This window comes from Oncorhynchus nerka, linkage group LG12 (assembly GCF_034236695.1).
Source record: "Oncorhynchus nerka isolate Pitt River linkage group LG12, Oner_Uvic_2.0, whole genome shotgun sequence".
Classification (NCBI taxonomy): Eukaryota; Metazoa; Chordata; class Actinopteri; order Salmoniformes; family Salmonidae; genus Oncorhynchus; species Oncorhynchus nerka.
The window spans coordinates 89,585,985-89,605,984 of record NC_088407.1 but is presented as its reverse complement, the minus strand read 5'-3'; the positions used below and the strand labels follow the sequence as shown (position 1 = coordinate 89,605,984).

At 45.5% G+C, this 20,000-nt stretch overlaps 2 protein-coding genes and 1 long non-coding RNA gene across 6 annotated transcripts in view; all 3 read left to right on the top strand.

Moving 5' to 3' along the window:
* LOC115125196 (transmembrane protein 87A-like) overlaps positions 1–1,707 on the top strand; it is a 29,701-nt gene extending 27,994 nt beyond the window's left edge. For both annotated transcript variants that reach the window (XM_065025948.1, XM_065025949.1), the window contains 2 exons: positions 281–311; positions 461–1,707. In XM_065025948.1, the coding sequence (XP_064882020.1) occupies positions 281–311; positions 461–502 (73 nt within the window). In that variant the 3' untranslated portion in view covers positions 503–1,707. The remainder of the gene's footprint in view (positions 1–280; positions 312–460) is intronic.
* A 1,677-nt stretch (positions 1,708–3,384) lies between these two features.
* Positions 3,385–4,047, top strand: LOC135574383 (uncharacterized). Its single transcript, XR_010465433.1, has 2 exons — positions 3,385–3,482; positions 3,525–4,047. It is a non-coding gene; the product is annotated as an uncharacterized LOC135574383 (long non-coding RNA).
* A 635-nt stretch (positions 4,048–4,682) lies between these two features.
* vps39 (VPS39 subunit of HOPS complex) overlaps positions 4,683–20,000 on the top strand; it is a 50,441-nt gene continuing 35,123 nt past the window's right edge. Inside the window, exons 1-10 of one of the 3 annotated variants that reach the window (XM_065025942.1) lie at positions 4,683–4,759; positions 5,189–5,298; positions 5,672–5,737; positions 6,396–6,460; positions 10,419–10,461; positions 10,653–10,747; positions 10,864–10,962; positions 12,131–12,223; positions 12,793–12,976; positions 19,239–19,359. In XM_065025942.1, coding sequence (XP_064882014.1) covers positions 5,226–5,298; positions 5,672–5,737; positions 6,396–6,460; positions 10,419–10,461; positions 10,653–10,747; positions 10,864–10,962; positions 12,131–12,223; positions 12,793–12,976; positions 19,239–19,359 — 839 coding nt within the window. In that variant the 5' untranslated portion in view covers positions 4,683–4,759; positions 5,189–5,225. Of the gene's footprint in view, positions 5,299–5,671; positions 5,738–6,395; positions 6,461–10,418; positions 10,462–10,652; positions 10,748–10,863; positions 10,963–11,030; positions 11,771–11,808; positions 12,224–12,792; positions 12,977–19,238; positions 19,360–20,000 lie in introns of those variants that run through there. The other 2 variants (XM_065025943.1, XM_065025944.1) reach the window with 2 other exon arrangements.

Here is a 20,000-nt window from a genome sequence, read left to right as displayed (position 1 = left end):
GTGTCTCTCTCTGTCTCCCTCTCTCTCTGTCTGTCTCCCTCTCTCTCTGTCTGTCTCCCTCTCTCTCTGTCTGTCTCTCTGTGTCTCTCTCTCTGTCTCTGTGTCTCCCTCCCTCTCTGTGCCTCTCTCTCTGTCTCCCTCTCTCTCTGTCTCCCTCTCTCTCTGTCTCCCTCTCTCTCTGTCTCCCTGTGTCTCTCTCTGTCTCTGTCTCTCTCTGTCTCCCTCTGTGTCTCTCTCTCTGTGTCTCTCTCTGTCTCTCTGTCTCCCTCTCTCTCTACAGAGCCCTCCCAGTAATGCTTGATGAAGAGGAGGTAAATAAGGACCTTCTCTCTCTAATGACTGACGGTCACATTTTTTGTCTATTTAAAAAAATATATTAAAAAAAAGCTCAGTCAAAAGTTATATTTTGTGTTACCATCATTCAACAGAGACTCATGTTTCTCTCGTTTTTTGTCCCCAGGAAATTCTGAAAACCAAGATGGAGAGATCCAAAATGGAATGACCGAGTGGAGGGGTTTCACCGAGTGGAGGGGTTTCACCGAGTGGAGGGGTTTCACCGAGTGGAGGGGTTTCACCGAGTGGAGGGGTTTCACCGAGGGGAGGGGTTTCACCGAGGGGAGGGGTTTCACCGAGGCAGCCATTGATGGAGTCAAATGAAGTGACCCATCAGATCCTATATTTATAACACTTTTATGTTCCTTCATTTGAGCACCGCCATGCAGACGCTAATAAATTCTACGGCTTTGCCAAATGGCCCCCTATTCCCTCTGTAGTGTACTACTGTTGACCAGGGCCCTATATAGAACACTACTGTTGACCAGGGCCCTATATAGAACACTACTGTTGACCAGGGCCCTATATAGAACACTACTGTTGACCAGGGCCCTATATAGAACACTACTGTTGACCAGGGCCCTATATAGAACACTACTGTTGACCAGGGCCCTATATAGAACACTACTGTTGACCAGAGTCCTATATAGAACACTACTGTTGACCAGGGCCCTATATAGAACACTACTGTTGACCAGGGACCTATATAGAACACTACTGTTGACCAGGGCCCTATATAGAACACTACTGTTGACCAGGACCCTATATAGAACACTACTGTTGACCAGGGCCCTATTCCCTATATAGTGCACTACTGTTGACCAGGGCCCTATTCCCTATATAGAACACTACTGTTGACCAGGGCCCTATTCCCTATATAGAACACTACTGTTGACCAGGGCCCTATTCCCTATATAGAACACTACTGTTGACCAGGGCCCTATTCCCTATATAGAACACTACTGTTGACCAGGGCCCTATTCCCTATATAGAACACTACTGTTGACCAGGACCCTATTCCCTATATAGAACACTACTGTTGACCAGAGCCCTATTCCCTATATAGAACACTACTGTTGACCAGGACCCTATTCCCTATATAGTACACTACTGTTGACCAGAGCCCTATTCCCTATATAGAACACTACTGTTGACCAGGGCCCTATTCCCTATATAGAACAATACTGTTGACCAGGGCCCTATTCCCTATATAGTACACTACTGTTGACCAGGGCCCTATTCCCTATATAGAACTCTACTGTTGACCAGGGCCCATAGGGAAGTGCACTACTGTTGACCGATAGGGTCCCTGGTCAACAGTAGTGCACTACCCAATGGGCCCTGGTCAACAGTAGTGCACTACCCTATGGGCCCTGGTCATAGTGCACTACCCTATGGGCCCTGGTCACAGGAGTGCTACTATGGGCCCTGGTCACCAGGGCCACTACCCTATGGGCCCTGGTCAACAGTAGTGCACTACCCTATGGGCCCTGGTCAACAGTAGTGCACTACCCTATGGGCCCTGGTCAACAGTAGCCGCTAATAAATTCTACGGCTTTGCCAAATGGCCCCCTATTCCCTCTGTAGTGTACTACTGAACCCTATATAGAACACTACTGTTGACCAGAGTCCTATATAGAACACTACTGTTGACCAGGGCCCTATATAGAACACTACTGTTGACCAGGACCCTATATAGAACACTACTGTTGACCAGGGCCCTATATAGAACACTACTGTTGACCAGGGCCCTATATAGAACACTACTGTTGACCAGGGCCCTATATAGAACACTACTGTTGACCAGGGCCCTATATAGAACACTACTGTAGACCAGGGCCCTGTTGAACACTACTGTTGACCAGGACCCTATTCACTACTATAGAACACTACTGTTGACCAGGGCCCTATATAGAACACTACTGTTGACCAGGGCCCTATATAGAACACTACTGTTGACCAGGACCCTATATAGAACACTACTGTTGACCAGGGCCCTATATAGAACACTACTGTTGACCAGGGCCCATAAGGTAGTGCACTACTGTTGACCAGGGCCCTATTCCCTATATAGAACACTACAGTTGACCAGGGCCCTATATAGAACACTACTGTTGACCAGCCCTATTCCCTATTCCCTATTCCCTATATAGAACACTACTGTGACCAGGCCTCATAAGGTTGACCTGTTGACCAGGGCCCATAGGGTCACTACTGTTGACCACCCATAAGTGCTGTTGACCGATAGGGTCCCTGGTCAACAGTAGTGCACTACCCAATGGGCCCTGGTCAACAGTAGTTCCCTACCCTATGGGCCCTGGTCAACAGTAGTGCACTACCCTATGGGCCCTGGTCAACAGTAGTGCACTACCTTATGGGCCCTGGTCAACAGTAGTGCACTACCCTATGGGCCCTGGTCAACAGTAGTGCACTACCTTATGGGCCCTGGTCAACAGTAGTGCACTACCCTATGGGCCCTGGTCAACAGTAGTGCACTACCTTATGGGCCCTGGTCAACAGTAGTGCACTATGGGCCCTGGTCAACAGTGTTCCCTACCCTATGAGGCCTGGTCAACAGTAGTTACCCTATGAGGCCTGGTCAACAGTAGTGCACTACCCTGAGGCCTGGTCAACAGTGTGCACTACCCTATGAGGCCTGGTCAACAGTAGTTACCCTATGAGGCCTGGTCAACAGTAGTGCACTACCCTATGAGGCCTGGTCAACAGTAGTGCCCTACCCTATCCCAGGTCATAGTTCCCTACCCTATGGGCCCTGGTCAACAGTAGACTACAGAGGCCTGGTCAACAGTAGTGCACTACCCTATGAGGCCTGGTCAACAGTAGTGCACTACCCTATGAGGCCTGGTCACCAGTAGTGCACTACCCTATGAGGCCTGGTCAACAGTCAACCCTATGGGCCCTGGTCAACAGTAGTGCACTACCCTATGGGCCCTGGTCAACAGTAGTGCACTACTATGGGCCCTGGTCAATGTAGTGCACTACCCTATGAGGCCTGGTCAACAGTACTACCCTATGAGGCCTGGTCACTAGTGCACTATCCTATGGGCCCTGGTCAACAGTAGTGCACTACCCTATGGGCCCTGGTCAACAGTAGTGCACTACCCTATGAGGCCTGGTCAACAGTAGTAGTGGTCAATAGTGCACTACCCTATGGGCCTGGTCAACAGTAGTACTACCCTATGGGCCCTGGTCAACAGTAGTACACTACCCTATGAGGCCTGGTCAACAGTAGTGCACTACCCTATGGGATGTCACTTGGCCCAGTGAGTCAGTCAGTCTGCCATTGACACCTATCTATATTAGTATTGACACAGTGCAGTCTGATAATTTGTCAGATTTGCTAAATGCATTAGTATGTGTCACTGTGAGGCTTTTTATGTTAGTTTCTGCCACCACCACCTCCCAAGATAATTAATTTGACCCCCCAACGCTGGCACAATGCAAGTTAAACACAGCCTGTGAGGCCAGACTAGGCCCACTCACCCAGTAATTTATTCTACAGACATCATATGGTTTTGTAATGTTCAATTGTCCTGCATTGCATTGTTTTTGTTTAGCAGGAAATAAGGACAGCATCTAATGTACAGTAAAGTGGGTCTGTGTTGTAATTTCTTTCTTACATCATTGCATTGTTTTTGCTGTTTATTCTGGGATTAAAGTTTATATTAAAACCTTGTCACCAAATTAATACAAGATGTGTATAGTATTATGTTTTTTTTTATTTTTTAGGGTCACAAGATACTCATTATTCTCTACTACGACCCGGTACTAGGACACTGGTTAATTTTTTTTTAAAACCTTTATTTATTTAACTAGGCAAGTCAGTTAAGAACACATTCTTATTTTCAATGACGGCCTAGGAACAGTGGGTTAACTGCCTTGTTCAGGGGGCAGAACGACAGATTTGTACCTTGTCGATTACTAGTCCAACACTCTAACCACTAGGCTACCCTGCCGCCCCAAGGTTCGCCTTGTTCTAATTCATCCCTCGTGATTGTACTCACATATTATCCATTATATTGACCAGATTTTCGAGTGGCCGCTCTGACAATGGAAATACACGTCCTTTAACGCACAACTTCGATATAAATGTTTTTTAAATGTTTTATGTTAATCAATGTTGGCGGTGTGTCACTTGTCCCATTTATATCAGTACACTCGTAACAACCTAAGCTATTTATATTCGATCAAATCAACCTCACGCAGCAAATAAGCCATTACATTTAATTTATTTTTTTAGTTGACCAAACTCCCAATACAAAAACCCTCCTCGCTTGGTGTGCGGGGGAGAAAAAAAACGGCAACTTCCGGAGGAGACAAATTGTTGGGCGGAGTTTCCCCTCTCGCTCCGCTTCTTCCTCTCTGATGTACTGATCACGTGACGTGTCAGTAAGGAGCAGACACTGTGTGTTAGCAGTTTTATTTATATATATCTCTCTTGTGTTAGCTAATTGACTAGCAGGACATTTTTATAGGAGAAGTATTTAGCTACTTATTTCAGATTTCTGTGTCAATTAAGTTGTATTATTAATCAAGAGGTTCGGTCAAGACCAACATGGGGATCATAGGGAATTTTGTTAACGCATTATCCTTGTTGGTGTCCTCTCGCTAATAAAGCAAAGTTCGTTCGCTAATCAATTTACTCGCTATTTGTTTTGGATGTCATGGCTTCAACGAATGACAGTGGAATTATGTTAAGGTTACCTGCACGGATTAAAGACACGGTTTAATCGACGGGGGTTGGACTTGACATTTCCAGACGTACCTTTTTTTTTTGTAACGTTGCCTAAAAATGTTTTCTTATTGTCACTAACGTTACTAGATTTTTTTATAGGGGGAACTAAAGTACCGGTAACTACCGAGACTCCACAATGCATGACGCTTACGAACCGGTCCCCATCCTGGAGAAACTGCCTCTACAGATTGACTGTCTTGCTGCTTGGGGTAAGTTGATAATGTCAGCAAACTAACTAACATTAGCAAATTATTGTTGCCATAAACTACCTAACTAGTTAACTAGGTAGGTACTAAGTTAGCTGACTGGTTTGTTTACCAGATAACCAGCAGATAACTCTTGTCTGCTAGTTGTAGCAATGTTACCTTGATGAGTTTTGAGGCGACAACATTTGTAAACAAAGCAACCCTGTCTTGCACATGGTCGAGGACGTGGAGAATTTAATACCGTTGTTATAATTTTGCTCTGTGAATGCTTGTTCCCTATGTAGTGCACTACTTTTGACGAGAGTCCTAGTGCACTACTTTTGGGATGTATCCATACTTACTAATCATGACCTTCTCTCCTCCTATCACTTAACAGAGGACTGGCTTCTGGTAGGCACTAAACCAGGCCATCTCCTGCTCTACAGGATAAAAAATAATGCAGGTGAATAAGAGAGAGACTGCTGTCTCCCTGTCTATTTGTATGTGTGTGTGTCCCAGGGCCCTGTCTATGTGTATGTGTCTGTCCCAGGGCCCTGTCTATGTGTATGTGTGTGTCCCAGGGCCCTGTCTATGTGTGTGTCCCAGGGCCCTGTCTATGTGTATGTGTGTGTCCCAGGGCCCTGTCTATGTGTGTGTGTCTGTCCCAGGGCCCTGTCTATGTGTATGTGTGTCTCCCCCAGGGCCCTGTCTATGTGTATGTGTGTGCCCCAGGGCCCTGTCTATGTGTATGTGTGTGTCCCAGGGCCCTGTCTATGTGTATGTGTCTGTCCCAGGGCCCTGTCTATGTGTATGTGTGTGTCCCAGGGCCCTGTCCATGTGTATGTGTCTGTCCCAGGGCCCTGTCTATGTGTATGTGTCTGTCCCAGGGCCCTGTCTATGTGTATGTGTCTGTCCCAGGGCCCTGTCTATGTGTATGTGTCTGTCCCAGGGCCCTGTCTATGTGTATGTGTCTGTCCCAGGGCCCTGTCTATTTGTATGTGAATGTTTGTCGTCTGCAAGCATAGTTTCCAGCGTCATTGTGTTTTTTATTTTGTTCCTCATTCCGTAGCAGGTGTTTAAAACAAGGAAACATATCCTATCTCTCTCTCTCTTCCTCGTAGGTACCAACAGGTTTGAGGTAACTCTGGAGAAGTCCAACAAGAACTTCTCAAAGAAGATCCAGCAGGTATATTAGTCAGTGTCTGTCATAGTTGAAGTGTACGTACCTATGATGAAAATTACAGGCCTCTCATCTTTTTAAGTGGGAGAACTTGCACAATTGGTGGCTGACTAAATACGTTTTTTTGCCCCACTGTATATTAGTCAGAGTGAGACTTCACATTCTGTTGATGTGACGGTCATTTAAAAAACATTTTCTTTTTTAAATGAGGGATGTCAGATTAAAGAAATATAGTAGACACTCCATTGTCCTAGCCTGGTTCAGTTGCTGCTATTTGTCAAGCCAAACGGGGTATGACAATGACTGACAAGGATTTGGTGTGTGTTTCGCGTCATGTGCTAGCTTAGCCCCCATTAGCTTCCCCCCTCTCTGTATGAGTACAACTCAGGGTATACAGTTCATACCACAGCTCCAACACGTGACCACTCGAATGACGACAACAACAACAACAACAACAAGGATCCTCCTCGATAGCGCAATTGGCATTTCAAGTTCTGGAAAGAGTTTAAGGGCCTGTCCTTATGTCCGGCACTTATTCTACCGTTGTTCTGCTGTCAACATAGACTTGAAATCACTGGTCCCTTTGATAATGGAACACTGGTCCCTTTGATAATGGAACACTGGTCCCTTTGATAATGGAACACTGGTCCCTTTGATAATGGAACACTGGTCCCTTTGATAATGGAACACTGGTCCCTTTGATAATGGAACACTGGTCCCTTTGATAATGGAACACTGGTCCCTTTGATAATGGAACACTGGTCCCTTTGATAATGGAACACTGGTCCCTTTGATAATGGAACACTGGCCCCTTTGATAATGGAACACTGGCCCCTTTGATAATGGAGCACTGGCCCCTTTGATAATGTTTACATATATATGCTTTACTCATCTCATATGTATAGACTGTATTCTATTCTACTGTATTTTAGCCAATGCCACTCTGACGTTGCTCGATCTAATATTTATATATTTCTTCATTCCGTTCTTTTACTTTTAGATGTGTGTGTATTGTTAGATATTACTGCACTGGTGTGAGCTAGGACCACAAGCATTTAGTTAGATACTACTGCACTGGTGGGAGCTAGGACCACTAGCATTTAGTTAGATACTACTGCACTGGTGGGAGCTAGGACCACTAGCATTTAGTTAGATACTACTGCACTGGTGGGAGCTAGGACCACTAGCATTTAGTTAGATACTACTGCACTGGTGGGAGCTAGGACCACTAGCATTTAGTTAGATATTACTGCACTGGTGGGAGCTAGGACCACTAGCATTTAGTTAGATACTACTGCACTGGTGGGAGCTAGGACCACAAGCATTTAGTTAGATACTACTGCACTGGTGGGAGCTAGGACCACTAGCATTTAGTTAGATACTACTGCACTGGTGGGAGCTAGGACCACTAGCATTTAGTTAGATACTACTGCACTGGTGGGAGCTAGGACCACTAGCATTTAGTTAGATACTACTGCACTGGTGGGAGCTAGGACCACAAGCATTTAGTTAGATACTACTGCACTGGTGGGAGCTAGGACCACAAGCATTTAGTTAGATACTACTGCACTGGTGGGAGCTAGGACCACTAGCATTTAGTTAGATACTACTGCACTGGTGGGAGCTAGGACCACTAGCATTTAGTTAGATACTACTGCACTGGTGGGAGCTAGGACCACTAGCATTTAGTTAGATACTACTGCACTGGTGGGAGCTAGGACCACAAGCATTTAGTTAGATACTACTGCACTGGTGTGAGCTAGGACCACTAGCATTTAGTTAGATACTACTGCACTGGTGTGAGCTAGGACCACTAGCATTTAGTTAGATATTACTGCACTGGTGGGAGCTAGGACCACTAGCATTTAGTTAGATATTACTGCACTGGTGGGAGCTAGGACCACTAGCATTTAGTTAGATACTACTGCACTGGTGTGAGCTAGGACCACTAGCATTTAGTTAGATATTACTGCACTGGTGGGAGCTAGGACCACAAGCATTTAGTTAGATACTACTGCACTGGTGTGAGCTAGGACCACTAGCATTTAGTTAGATATTACTGCACTGGTGGGAGCTAGGACCACTAGCATTTAGTTAGATATTACTGCACTGGTGGGAGCTAGGACCACTAGCATTTAGTTAGATACTACTGCACTGGTGTGAGCTAGGACCACTAGCATTAAGTTAGATATTACTGCACTGGTGGGAGCTAGGACCACTAGCATTTAGTTAGATATTACTGCACTGGTGGGAGCTAGGACCACTAGCATTTAGTTAGATACTACTGCACTGGTGTGAGCTAGGACCACTAGCATTTAGTTAGATATTACTGCACTGGTGGGAGCTAGGACCACTAGCATTTAGTTAGATATTACTGCACTGGTGGGAGCTAGGACCACTAGCATTTAGTTAGATATTACTGCACTGGTGGGAGCTAGGACCACTAGCATTTAGTTAGATATTACTGCACTGGTGGGAGCTAGGACCACTAGCATTTAGTTAGATACTACTGCACTGGTGGGAGCTAGGACCACTAGCATTTAGTTAGATACTACTGCACTGGTGGGAGCTAGGACCACTAGCATTTAGTTAGATACTACTGCACTGGTGTGAGCTAGGACCACTAGCATTTAGTTAGATACTACTGCACTGGTGTGAGCTAGGACCACTAGCATTTAGTTAGATATTACTGCACTGGTGGGAGCTAGGACCACTAGCATTTAGTTAGATACTACTGCACTGGTGGGAGCTAGGACCACTAGCATTTAGTTAGATACTACTGCACTGGTGGGAGCTAGGACCACAAGCATTTAGTTAGATATTACTGCACTGGTGGGAGCTAGGACCACAAGCATTTAGTTAGATATTACTGCACTGGTGGGAGCTAGGACCACAAGCATTTAGTTAGATATTACTGCACTGGTGGGAGCTAGGACCACAAGCATTTAGTTAGATATTACTGCACTGGTGGGAGCTAGGACCACAAGCATTTAGTTAGATACTACTGCACTGGTGGGAGCTAGGACCACAAGCATTTAGTTAGATACTACTGCACTGGTGGGAGCTAGGACCACAAGCATTTAGTTAGATACTACTGCACTGGTGGGAGCTAGGACCACAAGCATTTAGTTAGATATTACTGCACTGGTGGGAGCTAGGACCACAAGCATTTAGTTAGATATTACTGCACTGGTGGGAGCTAGGACCACAAGCATTTAGTTAGATATTACTGCACTGGTGGGAGCTAGGACCACAAGCATTTAGTTAGATATTACTGCACTGGTGGGAGCTAGGACCACAAGCATTTAGTTAGATATTACTGCACTGGTGGGAGCTAGGACCACAAGCATTTAGTTAGATATTACTGCACTGGTGGGAGTTAGGAACACAAGCATTTAGTTAGATATTACTGCACTGGTGGGAGTTAGGAACACAAGCATTTAGTTAGATATTACTGCACTGTTGGAACTAGGACCACAAGCATTTAGTTAGATATTACTGGTGGGAGCTAGGACCACAAGCATTTAGTTAGATATTACTGCACTGGTGGGAGCTAGGACCACAAGCATTTAGTTAGATATTACTGCACTGGTGGGAGTTAGGAACACAAGCATTTAGTTAGATATTACTGCACTGTTGGAACTAGGACCACAAGCATTTAGTTAGATATTACTGGTGGGAGCTAGGACCACAAGCATTTAGTTAGATATTACTGCACTGGTGGGAGTTAGGAACACAAGCATTTAGTTAGATATTACTGCACTGTTGGAACTAGGACCACAAGCATTTAGTTAGATATTACTGGTGGGAGCTAGGACCACAAGCATTTAGTTAGATATTACTGGTGGGAGCTAGGACCACAAGCATTTCACTACGCCCTCAATAACATCTGTTAAACATGTGTATGTGACCAATGAGATGTGATTTTGAAGTTCAAAACCTTCCTTGTCTCTCCTTCTCACAGCTGTTTGTAGTGTCACAGTACAAGATCCTCGTCAGTCTGTTAGGTAGGAGAAGCATATACTCTCTTCAGTAAACAAGCTTGTTGTTGTTTACTTGGACGTGTGGGTTGTTAATCTCAGTAAATCCATAGCTCCTATGGTTTTTTTTTTCAAATAGTGTTTTTGTGTGTGTGTGTGTGTGTGTGTGTGTGTGTGTGTGTGTGCGCGCGCACATACCGGTTTCTCCCCACCTACAGAGAACAACATCCATGTCCACGACCTCTTGACCTTTCAGCAGATTACTGTGGTCTCCAAGGCCAGAGGGGCAACGCTCTTCGCCTGTGACCTGCAGGTGAGATGATGACATAGTTTGTAAATGTTTTTTTTGTTTGTTGATGTGAACCAGTGGTGTCTTATTTTATCTGTAAAATCTGTTTTCCAAATTGATCTTCTTCTTCTTCGTTGCAGCAGTCCCCCTCGGGAGAAGCCCAGCTGAGGATGTGTGTTGCTGTGAAGAAGAAGCTTCAGCTGTACTACTGGAAGGACAGGGAGTTCTACGAGCTGCAGGTGAGACGGGGAGTTCTGCGAGCTGCAGGTGAGACGGGGAGTTCTGCGAGCTGCAGGTGAGACGGGGAGTTCTGCGAGCTGCAGGTGAGACGGGGAGTTTACAGGTGAGACAGGGAGTTCTATGAGCTGCAGGTGAGACGGGGAGTTCTATGAGCTGCAGGTGAGACGGGGAGTTCTATGAGCTGCAGGTGAGACGGGGAGTTCTATGAGCTGCAGGTGAGACAGGGAGTTCTATGAGCTGCAGGTGAGACAGGGAGTTCTATGAGCTGCAGGTGAGACAGGGAGTTCTATGAGCTGCAGGTGAGACAGGGAGTTTACAGGTGAGACGGGGAGTTCTGCGAGCTGCAGGTGAGACGGGGAGTTCTATGAGCTGCAGGTGAGACGGGGAGTTCTGCGAGCTGCAGGTGAGACGGGGAGTTCTATGAGCTGCAGGTGAGACAGGGAGTTTACAGGTGAGACAGGGAGTTCTATGAGCTGCAGGTGAGACGGGGAGTTTACAGGTGAGACAGGGAGTTCTATGAGCTGCAGGTGAGACGGGGAGTTCTATGAGCTGCAGGTGAGACGGGGAGTTCTATGAGCTACAGGTGAGACGGGGAGTTCTATGAGCTACAGGTGAGACGGGGAGTTCTATGAGCTACAGGTGAGACGGGGAGTTCTATGAGCTGCAGCTGAGACGGGGAGTTCTATGAGCTGCAGGTGAGACGGGGAGTTCTATGAGCTGCAGCTGAGACGGGGAGTTCTATGAGCTGCAGCTGAGACGGGGAGTTCTATGAGCTGCAGGTGAGACGGGGAGTTCTATGAGCTGCAGGTGAGACGGGGAGTTCTGCAGGTGAGCTGCAGCTGCAGCTGAGACGGGGAGTTCTATGAGCTGCAGCTGAGACGGGGAGTTCTATGAGCTGCAGCTGAGACGGGGAGTTCTATGAGCTGCAGGTGAGACGGGGAGTTCTATGAGCTGCAGGTGAGACGGGGAGTTCTATGAGCTGCAGGTGAGACGGGGAGTTTACAGGTGAGACGGGGAGTTCTATGAGCTGCAGGTGAGACGGGGAGGGAGGTGACATGGGGGGGTGAGTGGACTGCTATAATGGCAGGATAAACAAACCTCTTCTACAGGGATATTGTTAACTAAAAGGAATGAACCTTGTTAGTGTTTTGTTTGTTTGTCTGTCAGGGGGACTTTGCTGCTCCAGACATCCCAAAGTCCATGGCCTGGTGTCAGAACTCCATCTGTGTAGGCTTCAAGAGAGACTACTACCTCATCCGGGTCAGTGGGGCACAAAACAGGAAACACTGTGTGGATTTCATGTTTTACTGCAGACGTGACAGAATGAAGTTCGGTGAAGATGAAGCACCAATGTTCCTTGTTTTCCTTCAGACTCTCCTGGGTTGTGTTCAGTAGGGCACACTGTAGAAAAACGGTTTTGAAACATAAAATCAAAATGAGTTTTTTTTTGTCCTTTTTATACCATTTGGTGCCTTATGATCTGTCTCTCTCTCGGTCTCTCTCTCTCTGTCTCTCTCTCTCTGTCGCTCTCTCTCTGTCTCTCTCTCTCTGTCTCTCTCTCTCTGTATCTCTGTCTGTCTGTCTCTCTGTCTGTCTCTCTGTCTGTCTCTCTGTCTGTCTCTCTGTCTGTCTCTCTGTCTGTCTCTCTGTCTGTCTCTCTGTCTGTCTCTCTGTCTGTCTCTCTCTCTCTGTCGCTCTCTCTCTCTGTCGCTCTCTCTCTCTGTCGCTCTCTCTCTCTGTCGCTCTCTCTCTCTGTCTCTCTCTCTCTGTCTGTCTGTCTCTCTGTCTGTATCTCTCTCTCTGTCTCTCTGTCTGTCTCTGTCCTCCAGATGGATGGTCGTGGTTCCATCAAGGAGCTCTTCCCCACAGGGAAGCAGCTGGAGCCCCTGGTGGCCCCCCTGGCTGATGGGAAGGTGGCGGTGGGCCAGGATGACCTCACGGTGGTGCTCAACGAGGAGGGGGTCTGCACTCAGAAGTATGCTCTCAACTGGACCGACATCCCCATCGCAATGGGTACGAACACGAGTTCCTTTCTGTTTGTGTAATATCCTGTCCCAAATGGCACCCTAAATATGGGCCTATGTGGCCTGGTCAAAAGTAGGGCACTACCCTATGTGGCCTGGTCAAAAGTAGGGCACTACCCTATGTGGCCTGGTCAACAGTAGGGCACTACCCTATGTGGCCTGGTCAAAAGTAGGGCACTACCCTATGTGGCCTGGTCAAAAGTAGGGCACTACCCTATGTGGCCTGGTCAACAGTAGTGCACTACCCTATGTGGCCTGGTCAAAAGTAGGGCACTACCCTATGTGGCCTGGTCAAAAGTAGGGCACTACCCTATGTGGCCTGGTCAAAAGTAGGGCACTACCCTATGTGGCCTGGTCAAAAGTAGGGCACTACCCTATGTGGCCTGGTCAACAGTAGTGCACTACCCTATGAGGCCTGGTCAACAGTAGTGCACTACCCTATGAGGCCTGGTCAACAGTAGTGCACTACCCTATGAGGCCTGGTCAAAAGTAGGGCACTACCCTAAGTGGCCTGGTCAACAGTAGGGCACTACCCTATGTGGCCTGGTCACTACCCTATGAGGCCTGGTCAACAGTGCTACCCTATGAGGCCTGGTCAACAGTAGTGCACTACCCTATGAGGCCTGGTCAACAGTAGTGCACTACCCTATGAGGCCTGGTCAACAGTAGTGCACTACCCTATGAGGCCTGGTCAACAGTAGTGCACTACCCTATGAGGCCTGGTCAACAGTAGTGCACTACCCTATGAGGCCTGGTCAACAGTAGTGCACTACCCTATGAGGCCTGGTCAACAGTAGTGCACTACCCTATGAGGCCTGGTCAACAGTAGTGCACTACCCTATGAGGCCTGGTCAACAGTAGTGCACTACCCTATGGGCCCTGGTCAACAGTAGTGCACTACCCTATGAGGCCTGGTCAACAGTAGTGCACTACCCTATGAGGCCTGGTCAAAAGTAGGGCACTACCCTAAGTGGCCTGGTCAACAGTAGGGCACTACCCTATGTGGCCTGGTCAAAAGTAGTGCACTACGCTATGTGGCCTGGTCAACAGTAGTGCACTACCCTATGAGGCCTGGTCAACAGTAGTGCACTACCCTAAGTGGCCTGGTCAACAGTAGGGCACTACCCTAAGTGGCCTGGTCAACAGTAGTGCACTACCCTATGAGGCCTGGTCAACAGTAGTACACTACCCTATGAGGCCTGGTCAAAAGTAGGGCACTACCCTATGAGGCCTGGTCAAAAGTAGGGCACTACCCTATGAGGCCTGGTCAACAGTAGTGCACTACCCTATGAGGCCTGGTCAACAGTAGTGCACTACCCTATGAGGCCTGGTCAACAGTAGTACACTACCCTATGAGGCCTGGTCAACAGTAGTGCACTACCCTATGAGGCCTGGTCAACAGTAGTGCACTACCCTATGGGATGTCACTACATCAAATCAAAGTTTATTTGTCACTTATGAATACAACAGGTGTAGTAGACCTCACAGTGAAATGCTGAATACAACAGGTGTAGTAGACCTCACAGTGAAATGCTGAATACAACAGGTGTAGTAGACCTCACAGTGAAATGCTGAATACAACAGGTGTAGTAGACCTTACAGTGAAATGCTGAATGCAACAGGTGTAGATAGACCTTACAGTGAAATGCTGAATACAACAGGTGTAGTAGACCTCACAGTGAAATGCTGAATACAACAGGTGTAGTAGACCTCACAGTGAAGTGCTGAATACAATAGGTGTAGTAGACCTCACAGTGAAATGCTGAATACAACAGGTGTAGTAGACCTTACAGTGAAATGCTGAATACAACAGGTGTAGTAGACCTCACAGTGAAATGCCGAATACAACAGGTGTAGTAGACCTCACAGTGAAATGCTGAATACAACAGGTGTAGTAGACCTTACAGTGAAATGCTGAATACAACAGGTGTAGTAGACCTCACAGTGAAATGCTGAATACAACAGGTGTAGTAGACCTTACAGTGTAATGCTGAATACAACAGGTGTAGTAGACCTTACAGTGAAATGCTGAATACAACAGGTGTAGTAGACCTTACAGTGAAATGCTGAATACAACAGGTGTAGTAGATCTCAGTGAAATGCTGAATACAACAGGTGTAGTAGACCTTACAGTGAAATGCTGAATACAACAGGTGTAGTAGACCTTACAGTGAAATGCTGAATACAACAGGTGTAGTAGATCTCAGTGAAATGCTGAATACAACAGGTGTAGTAGACCTCACAGTGAAATGCCGAATACAACAGGTGTAGTAGACCTCACAGTGAAATGCTGAATACAACAGGTGTAGTAGACCTTACAGTGAAATGCTGAATACAACAGGTGTAGTAGACCTTACAGTGAAATGCTGAATACAACAGGTGTAGTAGACCGTACAGTGAAATGCTGAATACAACAGGTGTAGTAGACCTTACAGTGAAATGCTGAATACAACAGGTGTAGTAGACCGTACAGTGAAATGCTGAATACAACAGGTGTAGTAGACCTTACAGTGAAATGCTGAATACAACAGGTGTAGTAGACCTTACAGTGAAATGCTGAATACAACAGGTGTAGTAGACCGTACAGTGAAATGCTGAATACAACAGGTGTAGTAGACCGTACAGTGAAATGCTGAATACAACGGGTGTAGTAGACCTCACAGTGAAATGCTGAATACAACAGGTGTAGTAGACCTCACAGTGAAATGCTGAATACAACAGGTGTAGTAGACCTCACAGTGAAATGCTGAATACAACAGGTGTAGTAGACCTTACAGTGAAATGCTGAATGCAACAGGTGTAGATAGACCTTACAGTGAAATGCTGAATACAACAGGTGTAGTAGACCTCACAGTGAAATGCTGAATACAACAGGTGTAGTAGACCTCACAGTGAAGTGCTGAATACAATAGGTGTAGTAGACCTCACAGTGAAATGCTGAATACAACAGGTGTAGTAGACCTTACAGTGAAATGCTGAATACAACAGGTGTAGTAGACCTCACAGTGAAATGCCGAATACAACAGGTGTAGTAGACCTCACAGTGAAATGCTGAATACAACAGGTGTAGTAGACCTTACAGTGAAATGCTGAATACAACAGGTGTAGTAGACCTCACAGTGAAATGCTGAATACAACAGGTGTAGTAGACCTTACAGTGTAATGCTGAATACAACAGGTGTAGTAGACCTTACAGTGAAATGCTGAATACAACAGGTGTAGTAGACCTTACAGTGAAATGCTGAATACAACAGGTGTAGTAGATCTCAGTGAAATGCTGAATACAACAGGTGTAGTAGACCTTACAGTGAAATGCTGAATACAACAGGTGTAGTAGACCTTACAGTGAAATGCTGAATACAACAGGTGTAGTAGATCTCAGTGAAATGCTGAATACAACAGGTGTAGTAGACCTCACAGTGAAATGCCGAATACAACAGGTGTAGTAGACCTCACAGTGAAATGCTGAATACAACAGGTGTAGTAGACCTTACAGTGAAATGCTGAATACAACAGGTGTAGTAGACCTTACAGTGAAATGCTGAATACAACAGGTGTAGTAGACCGTACAGTGAAATGCTGAATACAACAGGTGTAGTAGACCTTACAGTGAAATGCTGAATACAACAGGTGTAGTAGACCGTACAGTGAAATGCTGAATACAACAGGTGTAGTAGACCTTACAGTGAAATGCTGAATACAACAGGTGTAGTAGACCTTACAGTGAAATGCTGAATACAACAGGTGTAGTAGACCGTACAGTGAAATGCTGAATACAACAGGTGTAGTAGACCGTACAGTGAAATGCTGAATACAACGGGTGTAGTAGACCTCACAGTGAAATGCTGAATACAACAGGTGTAGTAGACCTCACAGTGAAATGCTGAATACAACAGGTGTAGGAGACCTTACAGTGAAATGCTGAATACAACAGGTGTAGGAGACCTTACAGTGAAATGCTGAATACAACAGGTGTAGTAGACCTTACAGTGAAATGCTGAATACAACAGGTGTAGTAGACCTTACAGTGAAATGCTGAATACAACAGGTGTAGGTAGACCTTACAGTGAAATGCTGAATACAACAGGTGTAGTAGACCGTACAGTGAAATGCTGAATACAACAGGTGTAGTAGACCTTACAGTGAAATGCTGAATACAACAGGTGTAGTAGACCTTACAGTGAAATGCTGAATACAACAGGTGTAGTAGACCGTACAGTGAAATGCTGAATACAACAGGTGTAGTAGACCTTACAGTGAAATGCTGAATACAACAGGTGTAGTAGACCTTACAGTGAAATGCTGAATACAACAGGTGTAGTAGACCGTACAGTGAAATGCTGAATACAACGGGTGTAGTAGACCTCACAGTGAAATGCTGAATACAACAGGTGTAGTAGACCTCACAGTGAAATGCTGAATACAACAGGTGTAGGAGACCTTACAGTGAAATGCTGAATACAACAGGTGTAGTAGACCTTACAGTGAAATGCTGAATACAACAGGTGTAGTAGACTGAAATGCTGAATACAACAGGTGTAGTAGACCGTACAGTGAAATGCTGAATACAACAGGTGTAGTAGACCTCACAGTGAAATGCTGAATACAACAGGTGTAGTAGACCTTACAGTGAAATGCTGAATACAATGGGTGTAGTAGACCTCACAGTGAAATGCTGAATACAACAGGTGTAGTAGACCTTACAATGAAATGCTGAATACAACAGGTGTAGTAGACCTTACAGTGAAATGCTGAATACAACAGGTGTAGTAGACCTTACAGTGAAATGATGAATACAACAGGTGTAGTAGACCTCACAGTGAAATGCTGAATACAACGGGTGTAGGTAGACCTCACAGTGAAATGCTGAATACAACAGGTGTAGTAGACCTTACAGTGAAATGCTGAATACAACAGGTGTAGTAGACCTTACAGTGAAATGCTGAATACAACAGGTGTAGTAGACCTCGCAGTGAAATAGGGCCCTGGGGGAGACGCACATACACTGGGGCAAAAAAGTATTTAGTCAGCCACCAATTGTGCAAGTTCTCCCACTTAAAAAGATGAGAGAGGCCTGTAATTTTCATCATAGGTACACTTCAACTATGACAGACAAAATGAGGGAAAAAAATCCAGAAAATCACATTGTAGGATTTTTAATTAATTTCTTTGCAAATTATGGTGGAAAATAAGTATTTGGTCAATAACAAAAGTTTATCTCAATACTTTATATACCCTTTGTCATTGCCAACAGAGGTCAAAAGTTTTCTGTAAATCTTCACAAGGTTTTCACACACTGTTGCTGGTATTTTGGCCCATTCCTCCATGCAGATCTCCTCTAGAGCAGTGATGTTTTGGGGCTGTTGCTGGGCAACACGGACTTTCAACTCCCTCCAAAGATTTTCTATGGGGTTGAGATCTGGAGACTGGCTAGGCCACTCCAGGACCTTGAAATGCTTCTTACGAAGCCACTCCTTTGTTGCCCAGGCGGTGTGTTTGGGATCATTGTAATGCTGAAAGACCCAGCCACGTTTCATCTTCAATGCCCTTGCTGATGGAAGGAGGTTATCACTCAAAATCTCACGATACATGGCCCCATTCATTCTTTCCTTTACACGGATCAGTCATCCTGGTCCCTTTGCAGAAAAACAGCCCCAAAGCATGATGTTTCCACCCCCATGCTTCACGGTAGGTATGGTGTTCTTTGGATGCAACTCAGCATTCTTTGTCCTCCAAACACGACGAGTTGAGTTTTTACCAAAAAGTTATATTTTGGTTTCATCTGACCATATGACATTCTCCCAATCTTCTTCTGGATCATCCAAATACTCGCTAGCAAACTTCAGACGGGCCTGGACATGTACTGGCTTAAGCAGGGGGACACGTCTGGCACTGCAGGATTTTTGCCAGTTTTAACCCTTGTTTGTGTACATGGATTTTATAATGTACTATATTTTCCCCCTCTTCACCACTTTCCATCAAGACCCTCATGCCAAATTGAGTCTAAATCAACAAAGAATGAGAAGACTTTGCCTTTGTTTTGGTTTGTTTGTTTGTCATTTAGGCTGTGCAGGGTGAATATGTGGTCTGTTGTACGGAAATTTGTTAAAAAGACCATTTGACATTTGCTCAGTACATTTTCACTGAGAATGAATGAGTCTCTGTCTCTGTCTGTCTGTGTCTCTCTCTGTCTCTCTCTCTCTCTCAGAACATCAGTCCCCCTACATCATGTCTCTCTGTCTCTCTCTCAGAACATCAGTACCCCTACATCATAGCTGTCCTGCCTCGCTATGTGGAGATCAGGACCTTTGAACCCAGGCTGCTGGTCCAGAGTGTGGAGCTGCAGAGACCACGATTCATCACATCAGCTGGGTGATTATGCAATCACACTATACAGATCAGAGCGTCTCAGAGTAAGAGAGATCATCTAGGATCTATTCATATAGTCTGATTCAATATGATCTGGGATCTGTACATATAGCCTGACTCAATATGATCTGGGATCTATTCATATAGTCTGACTCAATATGATCTGGGATCTATTCATATAGTCTGATTCATGATCTGGGATCTGTACATATAGCCTGACTCAATATGATCTGGGATCTGTACATATAGTCTGACTCAATATGATCTGGGATCTATTCATATAGTCTGACTCCATATGATCTGGGATCTATTCATATAGTCTGACTCAATATGATCTGGGATCTGTACATATAGCCTGACTCCATATGATCTGGGATCTATACATATAGTCTGACTCGATATGATCTGGGATCTATTCATATAGTCTGACTCCATATGATCTGGGATCTATTCATATAGTCTGACTCGATATGATCTGGGATCTATTCATATAGTCTGACTCGATATGATCTGGGATCTATTCATATAGTCTGATTCATGATCTGGGATCTGTACATATAGTCTGACTCAATATGATCTGGGATCTATTCATATAGTCTGATTCATGATCTGGGATCTGTACATATAGCCTGACTCAATATGAT